Source organism: Orbicella franksi, chromosome 15 (genome assembly GCF_964199315.1).
Source record: "Orbicella franksi chromosome 15, jaOrbFran1.1, whole genome shotgun sequence".
Classification (NCBI taxonomy): Eukaryota; Metazoa; Cnidaria; class Anthozoa; order Scleractinia; family Merulinidae; genus Orbicella; species Orbicella franksi.
In genome coordinates this window covers 4,500,230-4,517,729 of record NC_138159.1, presented here as the reverse complement: position 1 = coordinate 4,517,729, position 17,500 = coordinate 4,500,230, and the positions used below count along the sequence as shown (strand labels likewise).

Here is a 17,500-nt window from a genome sequence, read left to right as displayed (position 1 = left end):
CGGCCCGGAATCGCAAAACCGGGTACGATAAAGGAAAGAAAGTTTTACGAAGCAGCGAAGGTTTCCAAGGAAACCGTACCGTACCCTTCGGGGGTGGTGTGGGGCGCTTGCCACGCGAAATGTCGTGCGTCTGTTTCCAGGGAAACAAGAACTTGCTGAACAGTTTTATAAGACAGGGAGAGTTTCTATGGAAACTTGTGCATTAGTGGCTGGAATGAGGTTTTAACACGGCGGACTTTACATGTAGTTCTTTCAAAAGATAATGACAAAAACATTTGATTTTCGAGAAGAGCGAGATCTGTCTTCTCCATAACGGATTTCACAAGCTAGTTTTATAAAGGTAATGTTATGAAGGTTCTTTTTCAACTTCGTCAGGTCAATAGAACCATTTTGAATGAACGCATTCACTAAAGTAAATAATCTTTTCCGAGTGTTTTTGAAGAAGTTGTTAACTTTAGGGAGAGCAGTTTTCGTTTCATTTAACGTTTCATTCAAAAGAAAATCGGCTGGGATCATTTCGCGATGGATCATCTCAACGTATGAACGGCAAAATTGATCAAATGACTGTCAGCTGAGAAATAACGCGTTTTAAACCTGATTGCTGAGATCTCAGATGAATAAAATTTCTAGGTTACAGATACCTAAGAAATCGCCGAAAATTTAACTGATAACTAAGACTCGAACATCCCCAGGCAGACCAACCATTGATTGATATTACAGGGGTTCTTATATAAGAAATAACTGATGAGTTTTTCTTTTGGTTAAAAGAAATCCGCCGTAATAACTTAAAGGTCGGCACGCACTATAGGACATGTTGAGAGGATGTGAAGCGGGGACGAACCCCTTCGTTTGTAGGCATAGGGTACGTGTTGCAGTGACACTATGCACGCTGGTGCGCACGAAGCGGATTGAGGCATTAAAATGTGTTGTAAATGGGGGAAGTTTGCAAGAGCAGTGCGCATGATGCGACATTGAAAATAAAGGTTATTTTTGCCCTTACTTCATGACGCAAGAATTCAAAATAGCTGAATCTCATGCCGCATGTTGCGGGAACAAAACTGATTTTGTCCCCGCAACAGAGCTTTTTCGCAAAAACGGGCCTGTCACACGTGCCCCCAAAACTGTCGCTGCAACATGTTCCCGATCCATGTCCCCGATTCATGTCCCCGATTCATGTCCCCTAGTGTGTGCCGAGGTGGTCTGAAGGGGGAAACCTACTGGTGTTCTGAAATGCTTCAAATTGACTCTAATTGCTTACCTAGCCTAATAACAGAGTAGAATAACAGTGATATTAGGAGATAGAACGTGGAAATCATGGCAAACGTCACTGCCGTGTAATGAACAGTGCTATCTACGTATTTGTAGGCTGGAGCGCGATGGTTGAAGTAAAGATTGTATCGATCAACCAAGTGCTTGAACGCCAAATACAGCAAACCTGAGGACAAACAACAGGAAGAATTCTAACATGGAAATTGCAATTCTCCTTACACAGTTGTATACATTTCTTATAATGTTAGCTCCAAGAAAATAGTGTTACATTAAAACAATATCTTCAAGTGATGATTATCTTTATTCTCATCATCAGTATGCTTGACAATGTATTCCTTTTGGAAGGAGAAACTAGATTTTGAGCGCTCTTGACCACCGGAGGAAAGTCTGGATTCCCGCTTTTTTAATTCAGTTGCTAAGCAACACTGTTGCTCTACATCATGTTACGTCACGATGACGTATCTCCTTTCTTTCGGAGTATTCACGAGTGACTAGAATAGAAGTTTGACTGCTCTTGCGAAGTCCTGAGGAACCAAAAAATCATTTTACGGCTGAATTCCAACTCATAGTTTCAAGGTATAAGAATCGCAATCGGGAAAACCAGCAGATGCCAATATAAAATGCAGTATTCTGTTTTTACGGATTTCAAATTTCTTTATATTGGTAGAATTGAGGGACGATGGCGTGACTATGTATAATCGCGTGACTTACCGAATGGCGTGACAAGAGGGCACGTGATACAATATACCACCATGACAGAAAAGATGACCAACATCCACGCGTACTGCTGACCGTACGCGAACGCGCGCACGGCTTCCTGTTAAAACGATATAATCCTGGTGTCAACAAGCAAATTCTCCTCTCTGATCTACCTAAATCTATTTTAAAGCCAGTTGGGAGAATTTGACTATAGGTACAAAGGAGCCAAACGAGAACTAGCTGCTGCTGGGGAGGAAAAGAGGTCCGCGAGACCATTTAGGAAAAGCGTTTCACTCTAGTTTTACCGACTATTCAAGGTGCGAGGTCCGGACGCGTCTTTCCCCCAAACGAGCAAAACGTTTTGTCGCCAACAGATTGTGTGAAATTTCTGTGAAAAACTCTCTTGAGAGCGTGAAGCAAGGCGTTAAAATGCCCAACTTTATAACAAACTGCGAACTTTAAAACTGCGAGCTATTCGTACTTCTTTATGGACTGCGAGTTTTGCAGTCACTATTTTTCCGCTTCATCATGTAGACGCACAACGTTAGTTCAAAATAAATAACAATTAAAAAAAAACACGAAAAAACCAGCCCGAAATATCAATTCTTTTGTTGGATCACCATACCTTTCTTTTACTGTTAGGCAATTTGGTGGCACATGAAGACAATAATTCTACGTACTTTGTGAATATTTTTCTTCTCATCACTTGTCTACTTGCCAATAGATTGGTATCGTTTGGAAAAGTCAGTGACTAATCACCCTTACCTTACGAGCAAGCCTTTTCTCTCCGTCGTTTCGCGCACGAGCCATATTTCCTGCGTACGACACGAGCTCGGGAAAACGACACAATTCTAGCGCGGTTCCAATCAGTGCTGAAGTTATGAGGTAGTTTACAAAGAACGCACCATTGTTAGGCAAAAACACACAACTGAAACAGAATTGAAAAGAGCCAGAGTTGAGGCAAGAGAGAATTTTCTTTATCGTCTTACAACTGACGACGGCTTCTACTTACGCTAGTCTACTTTGGAATTCCGGCATCTTTCCGCCCAGAGTCAAATGAAACAAGGCGTCCGCACTAAAACAGAGAAAAACAGTATTGCCTAAGCCATAGTTAATATGGGGAAATGGTTAGGAAGGCCGATAAACATCAAAGAAGTACAAAAAGACTAAGATTTAAGTTGGGAGGTCCTTGACCCTGTACATCTTTTGTTTTATGCTCATAGACTACGCATTAATTACATAATTAATCGAACTGCTTATATTGGTTAGTTGTATGAGCACGCATGACAACTGACCACCTTTGGCATTTTGCCACGTTAACCCTCTATTAACTATGCCAAAACATAAAACACCGGGTTACCAATAACCAGGAATTAATTTCGTTGCAGAGCAGTTTCAATTGAGTGTCGTAAAGCCAAACCAATTACTTACCAATTAGACTACTCAGCCAATTATCTCGAACCGTCGTAAAATCAAAACCAAACCCAAAGTTACTGCCTGATCAATTGAAAACTATTCTATGCAATTTTGCACGCGTCCGAAAACCTTGTTCATTACCATCTCCGATATTCAATACAAAAGTGGCATATTGGTAAAATGGATGTTCCCACTAAGTCTGTTACCAGCCCGAGCCAGTGAAGAGCAGTTAACGTTTTTTTTTGACAAGAAGAACGTCCTTGTTTCATAATTGTGCCTTTCGTCTTTCACTGGAAATGGGGTGGGAAAATGAGGCGTGGCTTAGCAGTTAGGGAACTGGATAAAAATATCGATAAACCTTCCTACCTTGTCAGAGCTAAAGAGGGTAGAACAATAATCATCAAGACTAGGAAGATGTAGGTCTTTAACATCACCGAGTGTTCAAGTTTAGACCTAGGAAAAGTCGTAGAAGAAATGAAGATTAACACATACCAGGGAGTACACCAGGGTGGGGGGGGAGGGGGGAACAACTGTTCAGAATGACGATTACTACACCTGGGGGGGGGGGGGGGAGATCAGAGTCTTGAAAAAAGTATTGAAATCTTGCCACCTTACCAGAAGACACAATTTTGAATTTACAAGACTACTGCAACCTCAAGAAGTGATGTTTCAATTGTAACAAAAAGGTCAGATTTTAAAAGTTGTAGATAAGACGTAAGTCAAATACCTTGTCCAGTGCGCTTCAAAATAACTTGACCATGAAACAACTGCTGGAAGGATGGCTGCAAAGCCCCAGAGAAGAATAGTGGGCAAGAATTGGGTGAGAAATGGGTTTGGAGGGACTGCTAGCTTCGGGTTGCTTTCCGCTGCAGAAAACACAAACAAGCAAGTGTTAACTATTGCAGGTAAAATAATGACTTTCAGGTTTTTTAATAAAACCCTAAAGTGAGACCATGAGTGAAAGCTACTGAGCAGTACTTTCATGTGGTACTGTTTATTATGCAGTACAAGGTGGTTCTAGCTTTTAAGTCTGTGGATGAAACCCTAGTGTGTGACCATTCAAATGAAAGCTATTGAACACTGTACTTTCATGTGGTACTGTTTATTATGTAGTACAAGGTGGTTCTAACTTTGAAGTCTGTGGATGAAACCCTACTGTGCGACCATTCAAATAAAAGCTATTGAGCAGTACTTTCATGTGGTACTGTTTATTATCTATTCCCATAATGCATACAGAGAACCGGAATAATTATTAAGAAATACAAAATAACAAATGGCTGCTGACCTATACTAGCTTCCAACTCATGAAGTGTGGACAGCGCAACAGTTGGAGTGGTCAAAAACAGCACAAATATGAACAGCAACGTGTTTATAAGCACTGCTCTGGCCCACCAGCTCTCATGATCCACAGATAAATGTTCCCAAATGATATCTCCTGCTACAGGTGCTCTTGCCACATTCCAGTGGTCGGAAAAGATTTTCCTGGACACTGATGACTCTGGACTGCCATGTTTGACTGTGTTGAAGTCTTTGAGACATCTACAAAAGCAATATTATAGATAAACATATTTTGCTTAATATAAATTTATTTCATTCACAAACCAACTTGTGACCCCTAAACGTCACCGCTTAACGCTTAGGTACATGTAGGGTTCTTCCAAATATTCAAAGTAGGTGGAGAATGATTTGTAGTGCCTCCAGACCAAACAAAAGGACATGTGATTTTAGTTTTTACCAGATCTATCAAAAGTAGCCAACGTGCAATGGTTTACTAGATGGTAATCTTTGCCTGTTGCAGGTGCTTATTGAGAACCCTGTCAAAGGCAAGGGGAGGGGGGAAGAAGGTCCCATAGACAAAAGAGCTTGTCCTGATTTCTATAGCATTCTCCTGCTTGGAATGTCAGTTCATTGCAGTTCATTAAATTTGCCTGTACCCATTTATACACCTGGGTGGAGAGAGGTACTGTGAAAGTAAAGTGTCTTGCCCAAGAACACAACACAATGACCCAAACCACAGCTTGAACTTAAACCACTCAAGTTTAGACTATTAAAGTCCAAAGCACTATCCGTCTGGGCACAGCACCTCACTCATGTACGTTGAAACAACTAACAGAGGAGTGTCCTTCCTCACCTGTCAACAACTTTTGCATTTTCAAATGTCACGAAAGCTATTCCCAGACTCTTCAGCTTCTGTCTTTGCATATCAGCCTCTGTTTTGCCATCTTCTTCTTCCTCAGTGAAGTATTCAATGCCGTCAACATGACTGGCACCACAGCACTGACAACACGGTGATAACTTGTTGGTGCTGACCACAGTGAGAGGTCGTTCTCCAGTCTTTTGAAGCTGCTCTTCACAGTGCTGACGACCCATCTGCGCTGCAAGTACTTTCCTCTGGGCTTCTTTGAGTTTCTTGAAATTGAATGCAATTTGGACTTCGAGGATTTGCGTATCACCATAAATCTCGCTGTTAAGTGGCATCAAAGAACATAATATTATTACTAAGAAATGCTGGCAAGCGGTGACTGACTCTAAAACAGTTTTTCCAACTGCCTGTATTTCATGAGGTTGCTTTAGAAAGAGAGGTAGGCGAATGAAAAACAAAACCTTGCTCTGAGGGAACATCAAATAACAAATTTAATGTATTGACCTAATAAATAACAGGCTTAACCTCAAACACCAATTGAAAATAAAATGTCATTGACTGGAAAACACTCTACAAGCCAAATCAGATCTGATAAATGTAAGAATAAGTTTATTCTTAATAATTGTTAACCATACACACAGAATTTAGAAATGAACTAGTTAACAAGACTTGTTATAATATAGTTAAATGAAATTTAACATAGTTAACGACTAGGAGCTAGTCTGGTCAGTAGCGTTTTTATAGGCAGTTGTTAGTGTCTTGGCCATCTGTGAGCATTTGGTTAGCATTTGGTGCGTTCTGTAGCGTTCGATATAGTTCAATGAAATTTTACATAGTTTATGACCAGGAGCGAGTCTGGTCACTAGCATTTTTTGTAGGCGTTTGATAGTGCCTTGGCCATCTGTTAGTGTTTGTTTAGCATTTGGTGCGTTCTGTAGCGTTTGCAGCAGTCATATGGTCGTGAGAGCCTTGGGGCTGACATTGTCCAGTGGTAATTTTGGTTAGTACATGTGTTGTCATCCCATGTGCTCGCAGTGTGTTCATTGCTCTGTTAGTGTGGCGTTGTGGATTGAACTATAGTTTAGCGGTTCTTGGCATTCCCTCCCTATCCCCCTTCTATTCAGCATTTTTTTTTCCACCAATGCCATCTGGATTGAGTGTGACGGGTGCCTGCAGGGGGCTTGGCGCGGGGGGCTCGTGGCTTGGTTGCGGGTTGGGAAGGCCAGTCGGGTGTTCTAGCACCTTGGGGATGTGACTGCGGTTGCAGCCCCCGGGCTTCGTAGGCACCTTCCCTCCACTAGCGACTTGGCCGTTAACTTAGTATAAAAGTTTAAAACTTAAACCTTGGATAAGGCTAAGCCTTATGATGTACAGAATTGATCTACCACTAATTTTTTATCTTTCAACTTAGCTACCAGGCCGGCCGGGGAAATGAGAGAGAACAGCCAGGCTTTCTAGCATTAAGAGAGAGTACATGTAACACAACACATATAGTATCAAATATAAACTTCCTACTCACCGAAAATGTTGAGTGATCAAGTCTGCCGTCACTGTTTTAGGGACATTAGTGATCATTATAGTCTTTGTGGAATTATCCCGACTCTCGTATCCAAACAGATTGGTAAAATGCCGCAGCACGATCACCATCAACACACAGTACATGATGGCAAAGACGGTGTGCATCCAGAAGACACTTGAGTCTGGTCTTAAGTTTGATACTGTGGTGGCTCCAAAAGAATTCCTCTCAGGCTCTACAAAGTTCAATACATAGAGGATATTACATGGCCACAAGGAGATAAAACTCTTGAAGTGTTGAAAAATATTCCACGAGTGGGCTCAGCAAATGAGTGAAGTATTTTTCAACATGAGAACTAGATAGATTTTGTATCTCCAAGTGACCATGTAATGTGTTATTAATAAAAACACCAATTAAACACCAAACCGTTTCATTTTTGCAAGGAAAGACATGATTTATTACATCACCATAGCAACGGTGATCTTTTCACTTGATAAAATAACATGTTATTTTCACATGTGAAGATATCATGTTATCGCACAAAAGCTCACCTGGTATTTCATTGGTGTTTATGTAATAAAACTGAATTGTTAATAACTCTCCCTGGGCCTGAAAAGAGGGGAGAGGAAGGCTTTAGGAAGGAAGGAGAAATGACCAAACAAATAAGGGAGAAACCAACAGAGAAAGGAAGAAGTGAAAAAGTTAGTTATTCATTTTTTTAGATATTTCCTTCATCTCCCCTTTATTTGCAGGGTTTGGGTCAAAGCTAACATGGAAAACATTAGTTCCCAGAGGCTGCTAGAAAAACAGACACCTGATATGCATTTTATGTGGTCTGTGCGATACCCTGCCTCTGAGAAATCTAGTCGTTAGGAATACCTAGTCTGTCTACAGATCCTCTATTTTGTCTTGAATTTGTTCAGATCAAAAGCTTAGCAAAATATTATGACAATGTAGTGTTTGTATGTGGTTTGGAAGATGACTAAGCATCTGTTTACAGGAGGTGTCTTCAAATGGGAATTGCCTGCTAGTACAAGTTTGCCTGTAAAAGGTTGAGGTTCAAGTCTGTTTAAAGGTATTTGTCAAATTGAGCAGTTCTAGAAAATAAATTATCTCTGATACCCACCCTATGTAATGATACCATGCCATGCCATGCCATGCCATGTCATGCCATGCCATACCATACCATATAATATGATATGATACTTTATTTAATGTGGAGTTACGCTTAACTAATCAGCTAGTTTACAGGTAATTCATGGCCCTAGTATATATGTAAGGTCACTAGAAATTCTAAAAGAATGTGACAGGAAGGTGTAAGGCTATGCATAAGGCTCAACTGGGATTTCAAAAGGGGGGGGCGGTCACACAAACAAAAACACTTCATGGGGGGTAAGATACTCTCTGGAACAGCAAATTGAATGCAGGAAGTAGAGATTTCTGAGCAGGCTCTGCCTCTGGATAGAAGTAAGATGCCGATCCATCAAAGGCTACTCCCTGCATTGTCGTCAGGTTTCACCAACAGTTTGCTGGCATCTATCCAATAAAAGTTCCTGGGTCACTAGATTCAAAGTGAGAGTAAAGTGTCTGGCACCACAACCATAATCAAACTGGAACTTCCACATTCTTCAGATTTTGATACAAAGTCGAAAGATTATTAAGGAAAAAAAAAACTGAACAAACTAATTTCTCAGGTATGATGTCTAACTTTCAATTTCTTCGGAATCCAAAACAGCTAAGAATTGACGACCTTCATGGTAATCTTAACCACCATTATTTTTTTCACTTGCTACAATGGTCAAAAACGGTCTTAGCTTGTAGCAAATGTGGTTACTCACCATTTTTTCCAGAGTAGTTGACGGGTAAAACTATGCCAATGGAAAGACAGAAGATTATGACAGTGTAAACTAAAAGGTGCTTCTGGAATACAATATATTGTAATGCATCTATACCACACTTCAGTCGAATGTGTTCATCAGTGACTCGCATGAAGACAAGGATCCATGAGAAAAGACCCTGTGGAGTGAAAGAATTACATGAAACAAAACAAGTTAAGTACATGCTGGCAGAGCTGTTTTATTAAACTGTTAGTAATTAATACATTATAATAAGTAACAGCTAGAATTTTCATAATTATCAAGCCTACATAACTAGAACTAGACTTTTTTTTCAATTTAGTCCAATACACGTAGCTGTAAATGGGTAGAAATGGAGAACTGCTGCACACGCTTACTATATCATGAGAACAGCACAAGAAACAGCATTACAGGACATCATACATGACTACTTCCCTTTTAGTGCAGAGTGCACTATTGGGATGGTTTAGAGGGCTGACATCCACTAAACCGACAGAGCACTAAAGCACTAAAGTACTATGGCAATTACTATATATGTGTAAACTTTATTTTTCTGTTGATTAATTAAACAAACAGTAAAATTCACAAGCTGTCTTGACAAATGGTAATTGAAAGTCCTTTTTTGGACCTTGAATGAAAAACATGGTCACACAATGCTAAAATTATGGCTTATCAAGGTTTCTGCCTGTTCATATTCTGCAGGAATAAAAGCCATAGTTGACTACCAAGGTCAATATAAACCAGGAGTGAACAGCAGGAGTGAGGACCTGTGTTGTGACTACTTTGTCTGAGCTACATGTATAGTCTGTGGTAACACAGTTCACCCTGCACTATCTGAGATTGTCTTACTAGTTATTCTTACACATTCAAATGAGCTTCATATACTTTTCAGTAAAACAGAGTTTAGCAGCTGGCTCCAAAACAAAAAGAAACATTTAAGGAGTTAAAACCTTAAAGGAGAAGGTCACTCCAAAAAGCTTACTTTTTTGTCTTCGCCTATAGCAAGTAAACATCCAGCTTTTCCACTCACCGAAGTTTCAGCCTCTGAAGTGCCCGCCCTATCCTAAAGAAATTTATCTCGAAAGGAGCGACTTTGGAGGCTGCCATTTTGAAACTATCTTGGCAGCCAGGCTGTGTTTAAATGACATCATTCCGTCAGACTCGAAATTGGCGGAAAGGAGAAAAAACCTGCAACTGACTTGGCATCCTTCACCAGGTCAGCAAAATCTATTTTTTCCAAGCAATTATATGTATCCACTATCAAGTTGGAGTTTGGAGCATGTTTGGCTCAAAATAATATGGCTCAAGAGCAGCCATAACCCAGAGTGGTGGTTAAAAGGCTTGTTGGAAGCCACTCTTGGACGGAATGACATCAGGAAAATGCAGCCTGGCTGCTGAGTAGTGTTCAAACTGGCGGCAACAATGCTCGAATTTTGGGTTTCTTTGGAGACAAATTTCATAAGGAAAACCTGCAGTTTAGAGGCTGAAACTTTGGTGAGTGGCTAAACTTAGTGCAAGGTTTTTACAGTGTTAGCAGGAACAAAAAATATACAGTTTTTGGAGTGACCTTCTCCTTTAAAAAATGTTGGATCTGACCTAAAATGCCATAAAAAAAAAACCATTTTTATAGCATTTTAGGTCAGATCCAACATTTTTTAAGGTTTTAATCATTAACAATGACCACCCAAACAGTATTTACAATTAATTAACAATTAATTATAACACCAACCTTTTTTTTCACTTCCGGAAAGTCGACAGATGTAGGAGTGCTATTGGTACTACTCTCTACACCAGGGCTTTCTCCTTCTGAACTTTCCCCCCTTGTTCCATAAAACATTTCAGTCCATCTAAAAATGAATATTACTTCTTGATTGTTATATGTACATGAATTGTATATAAATATATAAAGGGACAGGATTTGAAATCATCACTCACCTACAAGCCAAGATGAGTATTAAAATGATTGGATAAGTACAAATTGTACACTTTTTGGTGCATATTCAAAAGGTCACTAAACCGGATTTGTACATACTGATCAAAATTAATATCATGTATTTTATATCTACCTTAGCTGAGTCAGGGGTTTCATTAAGGGCCAGGAACCAGGAAAATCGACCAGCTGTGAGCACGATTTTGCCCAACTGGTTTCACCATATAGAGGAAAGTTTTTCTTATAAAGATGGTTCAGTTCAAAAAGTTTTGCCCGCCCATGAAAACCAGTTGCCCTCTTGCTGAAAACATAAATGAAACCCCTGCTGAGTACATGTAGAACTGTGATTATCTCTTGTCTGCAATAATTTGATCTAATAATCACTCTCTCGCCGCCTGTAAAACTTAACTTGGTGGTAGATCCTTTACGCTGGAAATGCAATGTATTTGAATCCTGTTGGAAACTGAATTCTTTCAGGCTTTCTTATCAACTAGTTAAGCTGAAATCTGGATTTGAAATTAGCCATTTTCTTTTGTTTAATAATACCATTTAACAATTTATTCATAATTTCTAAAAAGTAACATAGTTAAAAGTACAATTACCCCTGGTCTTCCTTTTGTATCAGTGCTAGTCTTCCATAATCCCAGACAAGTCTTCTGATCACACAGAATATGATGAATACAATCTAGATCACAGGTAAAAAAAAGCAGCATTAAAAAAAAACCTGTGATGACCCAGTATCACATCCTGGCAAGGGATAAACAGGGGTAAAATGGCAGAGCACTGGGTAAATTGACTGGCTGTGAGGAGGATTTTGCCAGCCTGGTTTGACCATTTACATGTAGGAGGAAAGTTTCTCTTATAAAGAAGTTCAGTTCAAAATTTTTTGCCTTCAGGACTGTGAAAACCAGTTGCCGCCCTGCTGAAAATCTTAATGAAACCTTTCTGTGATAGATATATTTGTAACTCAGATACATGAAGACAGATCAGGAAATTACAACTTTAAGAGGGTTGGGTACGGCCATTTGTGAACCCACCATTCAAACTTTTTCGCCTCAAAAATTATTTGTTTTTTCCCTAAATTCGCTCACATCACCTGGGTTAACTAATATTTCATGAACCAATAGTAAATGTTCTCTGGAAATTTATTATTAATTTCCAACTATCAGTCCTTTTTTTAAATTTTCCAATAAAATCTAGACAAGGTCTTGCCTTGCCTCTTTCTATTAAACAATGGCCCTGCTTTACTAAGGCTGGTGAAATGATCACATGCTAGACCTTGCAAGAAGGTGAGAAAGATAGACACCTTTACTTAAAAGTAAAAAATATATGTGTAAATTTTCAGGGTAGTCCCTTCAGGGACCTTACAAAGCATCCCCGCTATCAATAGGAGCCCCAAAACTATTACCTACCTTAGATTACACAATAATAGGGTACCTACAAAACTAAAAACTTAAATATAGGAAAGTACATTACAACAAATATCAAAAGCCTAGCTATCATAGTAATATCTTCAAATTTATGTACATTTACAGTATTTATTAAAAACTGTACTTCCATGATAATAAAAAGATCTCCTGGCTGTTCTCATTCTTATTGCGAGCCTGAGACATTTTGACTTTTTAAATCGCAAGACCAAGGTTTCCAACTGTTTTAAGTGTGAGTGCCAAATGTTCAGCCTCTAAGACGATATTTGTGAAAGCAAACAAACAAATCAGGATTTAGAGACTTTCTTAGTCTCACAAAAGATTGCGACTCTGAGACAGCTTTGTGAAAAAATCAAGACTGCAAGATCCACATAACCTCTAAAAATATGAGACTGCAAGACCCTGAAATTCAATGAAAATTTAGCAATACCCATGGTTTTTGTAGAACCATTCACCCTTTCACCAACCTTTTATTGGAGTCATATTCTGGTGACACTGGGTAACAAAAGCCAATCAAAGCAATGAAATGTAGTCTAGACAGTTTTCTTGTGGTGTGGTGGTTTATCTATGCCACTGTTCATTGTTACAATTTTCAATTTCATGGGTTTATAGCTTGGAAAGTCATAACAAAAGTGGCATGTCAGTTGTCTTGACAAAGAAGTTTCTTCCAAAACATTTACAAAAAAAAACTATAAATTGTGCACATTTCATCAACATAATCTTTAAATATTCTTAAACCCATAAACTGTACACAAGGGAAAGAAAACTTTCAAAAGAGACTTTGGAAAGCTTGCATAACTGTGAAAATTAGCATTGCTTTGTCAATCAAACTTGTGTAACATGTATTTAGCCCAATCTACACAACCATTAAAAATAAGATAGTAATGCTGCTAACACAAGGAAAATGCGACAAGTCAAACTTAATTTGAAGGCTCTGTCCATCTTTCTTCCATGCAGAATTTGTTATTTGCTGATCAAAAGACTGAAATCAGATTCATATTAGATCTGACCATTCAACACAAGTCTGAAAATGGCACAGATCATACAAGGAAAAGATAACAGATGCATAAATTAATTCGAAAGCTCTGTCAATTTTTTTTTTTTTTTTTTTTTTTTTTTCATGTTTTCATGCAATGTTATTTGGCTAATTGCAGAACAAACCTCTGCAGTGACTGGTCTAAGATCACTGTACATGAATACAATAATAACACATATAAAATGGTATTTTGAATTTTCCAGAGTGAAAATATATATGGTACAAATTTAGCTCTCAAAACAGTTACTGTACACAAGAAACTCTTCCAAAACTTCTTCCCCAAATCCATAACTTTTAGATGAAAATGAAACTGATTATTAAATCATGCACCTTTCACAATAGTGTTAAAACAACACATTTCTGACACAGTTATTGAAAGCTGCTTCAGTTGTTGTACAAAGATACAAATGAATCAGCCAGTTCTTTACCAGCAGCTTAAGATATTGTTTAATTATGTTATATTATTAGCAAACGTGTCTGTTGTTACATCGCTCGACAGACCAGCAGTGAATTAAAAAAATCATAATTTTTTTGCATAACAAATGACAAAAGCAAAGTACATTTCACCTGCTTCAGAACCTAGGAACAATAGAGCGCGGGTACTTCAGCGACCATCGTTGTCGACAAAGCTTTGAAAAATACTCATCTTTTTGTAAACCTATTTTCTCAATAATCGACCTCGTCGTTGCTGAAAATGACCAAGTTTTCTCTGTTTTAGAAATACCGTGTATAAAGCTTATGTCGTTCTAAGCCAATTCGCTGATAAGACTTACGTTTGACTGAGAAATTATTTTATATATTTAAGCATATATTTTGGAGCATATGGCTGACAATTTAATTTTTTTCTTTCGCTTCTAACAGAACAAATTTCTTACTATCCTTTAAATTTCAATCAATACCAAAAAAAACAAATTGTTGATCAAGAAAAACAGACACTCTACATTTCTTGGCATCTCATTGCCTGAACGAGTTTCCCTTATCAGTTGAGCGGAAAGATCGAGTGGCCAAGACAAAAAAAATTTTCGTCGTGGCTTACATTTTCATTTCACTCCAACTGTATCAGGAAAAGAATTTTAATTGCTACCTAAAAATCACATAAGAAGAAAAACACAAAGAGATATTCGGTCCAGAGAATCTAGCAACTCAATTTGCATCGTTTTGTTGTCATTCCCGCCAAATGGACCGAAAAATCAAAGACAACTTAAATATAAGCAAAGCAAAACAATCAAATATTCAAATACTGGGGCAAAATATGGTAGCATGCAGAAGGAAATTTTGTTTACCATCCATCCAAGGCAATTCAAACCAAAGTTGATGGGAATCCCTCCATCTTTCGCATCGTAATTTGCCAGAGTAAATCTAGTCGTTGCGTTATCGACATCTTTTGGATCGAAGCATTGTGGAACAATGTGTGGAGTTTTATTGCCCGCCGAGGTATCAAAAGCTAGTCGAATGCTGGCCATAACAGTTCACTGCCACCAAAATGCAAGCCTTGGAAGAAGCAGCTGGTATAGAAGCCTTTTCAAACTAAATTTTGCTTCCTGGAGACAACCACTCGTCGTCGGCCATGTTTGCGACCCGCCTTTTATCGAGTAATCTGCTGACCGCAAAAAGAACCCAGTTGACATAAACCGGAAGTATGCGGTTTTTGAGCCTCCTTCATTTCCGTTTGCGGCGCCGGGAAAATTTCAGTGATGAACGGTGTTGAAAATTTACCTCCATGAGTATTTTGAGTATTTCTTTGAGCGAGATGCGAAAAAGAAAAGCGATAGGAGAGACACGGCGTGTGAAAGCCAGGCGTCGACTATCTGAGGGAAAAGAGCGTCTGCTCGTAATTTGAAAAATTCCCCTGTTCTAAAGCTTCTGGGACCATCAAGGTGAAACCAGGAACTATTAACTAAGAAATGAAAGACAGAAAACATACAATTAGAACGGTATGGCTTGGAAAAAACTACCAAAGGTGACCGTACTTTACTGTATAAGAGTTTGTATGGAGTTCTGTAAGAGTCTATATGGAGCTGAAAAAGTTTTTCAGAGTTAGCGATCGAACTTCAAATCCATACAAATCCCTACAAGAACTCTATACAAACTAATACCGTAAACTGCCGCTTACAAGCCCTGGGCTTATACAACTTCGTAAGGGCTTTTAGATGGGTTTATAAATGGAGGGGCTTTTTTTCGAGGGGCTTATAACTGGAATTGAAAATAAAGCGTTTAGAAACTACTTATAGCTGTGTATGATGATCGAAATAGGTTTTTCATTTACTGGTAATTCAGCTTTAAAACATCATAATAAACGAATTCAAAACAAGGAAGCTAGAGGGGGCTTATAACCGGATGTATTTTCTGGTTTACAGTTACATGGGCCTATATCCGGGGAAGGCTTATATATAAGCGGCCGTTTACGGTAGATCAGATCAAATGCAACCCGGAATAAGCAAATTAAAAGTAGCTTCACCTTCATGTATTCCAGCACACCCACCGCTTTACGAATTTCAAAACAGAGACAAAAATTACTGCCAAAATACTTTGGTGACCCAAATTTTATTCAAATTAGCGCTCTTGATGTTCAGCTCCGTTCAAAGCCATACATTTGCGAACAATTATTTCGTCTTAAGGGCTTACTACACAACATTAAAATTACATTTACAAGTTTAATAGACCATTTCCAATTGTTTAAGTTTTCAGAAGTTTCCGAACTTCATATAGTTCTGAATAAAAAAAGGAAAGAAAAAACAACTAAATACTGTCCTACAATCTGTCCACGCAATAAGACGAGTTCATCATTTATATTGAATTATGTCCCTTAAGACATTTGATTACTGATTCGATAGACTAAATAATTATATAAACCGGCTCTTGTTTACATTTTACAAGTATTCATTTATACTGTTCTTTCAAACAGTTACATAAACACATACAAACTTTATTTATACTTACGGACCGTGCTGAAACTTCAAGTTAGGCTCCTAGCTTCTAATGAGTCGAGTTTAGAAAGTATCTTCTTCTAGTGACTTAAAGCCTAGGGTGTGTTCTCAGCAACCCCTCCCCCCACTGCCCCCCGGAGGTACTCCCATCAGATAAGCTATATGGGTATGTGCCGCTGTGAAGAGTATGGTTTTCAGGCAATTTAGTCTGGGAAAGGTACTAGAAATCCGACAGTTTTGGTCTTCAAGAGGGTATAATTTACCGGGAAAGTGGCCAGTATATATATAATTTACTAAAGCAGGGTTCTTTACCCGGGGGTCTATAATAGAAATTGAAAGTCGTAAGTGACTTTGTAAGATATAACTTAGCGTATATATTGGACTACGATTAGGGGCTTTTGGTGCCTTAATGGGTTGCAAACTCAAGCTGATCAAGCTCTAGTATAGGGTAAAGGCAGAGGGTAAAGGTTTCAGTTTTCAGAGCACCCCAGGGTTCACAAAAGCAAAGCCGAAACGTACAAAGTATAATGGGTTATAAAGCAAATTAATATTTGGAAACAGTATTACATGTAACCCTAATTTGTAGCGTTATTCTACGTCTAGACTAACCAAATTGATGAGGGCAACTCTGGTTTTGATTTTTGCTACGTTTTGAAAGTTCAGAGCTTCTCACCAAGTTTGTGCATTTCCCATCTGCTCATCCAGAGCAGTGCACATTTTCCCCCTTCCCTACCTTCCCCGGGAAAGCATGATTATGGCTGGGTTATTGCTCCTAAACCCCCTCGAATATTAGAAAAGTGTAAAGTTTCTTTAAAACACTAGTGACTACAGTGGAAACGAGACATCTTTTAGAAACGCTTCCTTCACAATTTCGTCTTTGAAATGTTAAAGTCTTTCCATCATAATACTTGACTAGATGAGTTCACATGGTAATTTCGAATAACGCTATATGAACATGACGTCAGAGAAACCGTGCATTCCAACATAGGTTGGGAACAAACTGACAACTACCTCAATATGTATAGTTTGTTAGCTTCAAAGCTAGTCACAAGAATACGTCCATCTGGCACTGTTGCTATCCTAGCAGGACCTGGTAAATCAGTGATAGTTTTGCCTGTGAAGTGACCGTCTAAAGAAAACTGCTGAACTCGGTCATTGCCACAATCACATACAAGAAGATCGTTGGAGCTGTCTAGAAGCATACCACACGGCAACTTAAATTGTCCGTCTTGATTCCCTTTTTTTCCAAACTTGTGCAAGAAAGTTCCTGTCTGATCAAAA

General features: G+C 38.8%; 2 protein-coding genes across 2 annotated transcripts in view; both read right to left on the bottom strand.

Annotated features, from left to right (window-relative positions):
• LOC145469329 (osmosensitive cation channel TMEM63C-like) overlaps positions 1 to 15,166 on the bottom strand; it is a 22,180-nt gene extending 7,014 nt beyond the window's left edge. The window contains exons 1-13 of the mRNA XM_081453012.1: positions 14,576 to 15,166; positions 11,432 to 11,514; positions 10,629 to 10,746; positions 8,882 to 9,059; positions 7,047 to 7,278; positions 5,516 to 5,848; positions 4,670 to 4,923; positions 4,112 to 4,250; positions 3,751 to 3,837; positions 2,981 to 3,043; positions 2,734 to 2,896; positions 1,981 to 2,086; positions 1,259 to 1,435 (exon numbers count right to left, since the gene is read on the bottom strand). Of these exons, the coding sequence (XP_081309138.1) occupies positions 1,259 to 1,435; positions 1,981 to 2,086; positions 2,734 to 2,896; positions 2,981 to 3,043; positions 3,751 to 3,837; positions 4,112 to 4,250; positions 4,670 to 4,923; positions 5,516 to 5,848; positions 7,047 to 7,278; positions 8,882 to 9,059; positions 10,629 to 10,746; positions 11,432 to 11,514; positions 14,576 to 14,755 (2,113 nt within the window). The 5' untranslated portion in view covers positions 14,756 to 15,166. The remainder of the gene's footprint in view (positions 1 to 1,258; positions 1,436 to 1,980; positions 2,087 to 2,733; positions 2,897 to 2,980; positions 3,044 to 3,750; positions 3,838 to 4,111; positions 4,251 to 4,669; positions 4,924 to 5,515; positions 5,849 to 7,046; positions 7,279 to 8,881; positions 9,060 to 10,628; positions 10,747 to 11,431; positions 11,515 to 14,575) is intronic.
• Positions 15,167 to 15,387: 221 nt separating this feature from the next.
• LOC145469827 (E3 ubiquitin-protein ligase TRIM45-like) overlaps positions 15,388 to 17,500 on the bottom strand; it is a 7,241-nt gene continuing 5,128 nt past the window's right edge. Inside the window, exon 2 of the mRNA XM_081453636.1 lies at positions 15,388 to 17,500. Within this exon, the coding sequence (XP_081309762.1) occupies positions 17,227 to 17,500 (274 nt within the window). The 3' untranslated portion in view covers positions 15,388 to 17,226.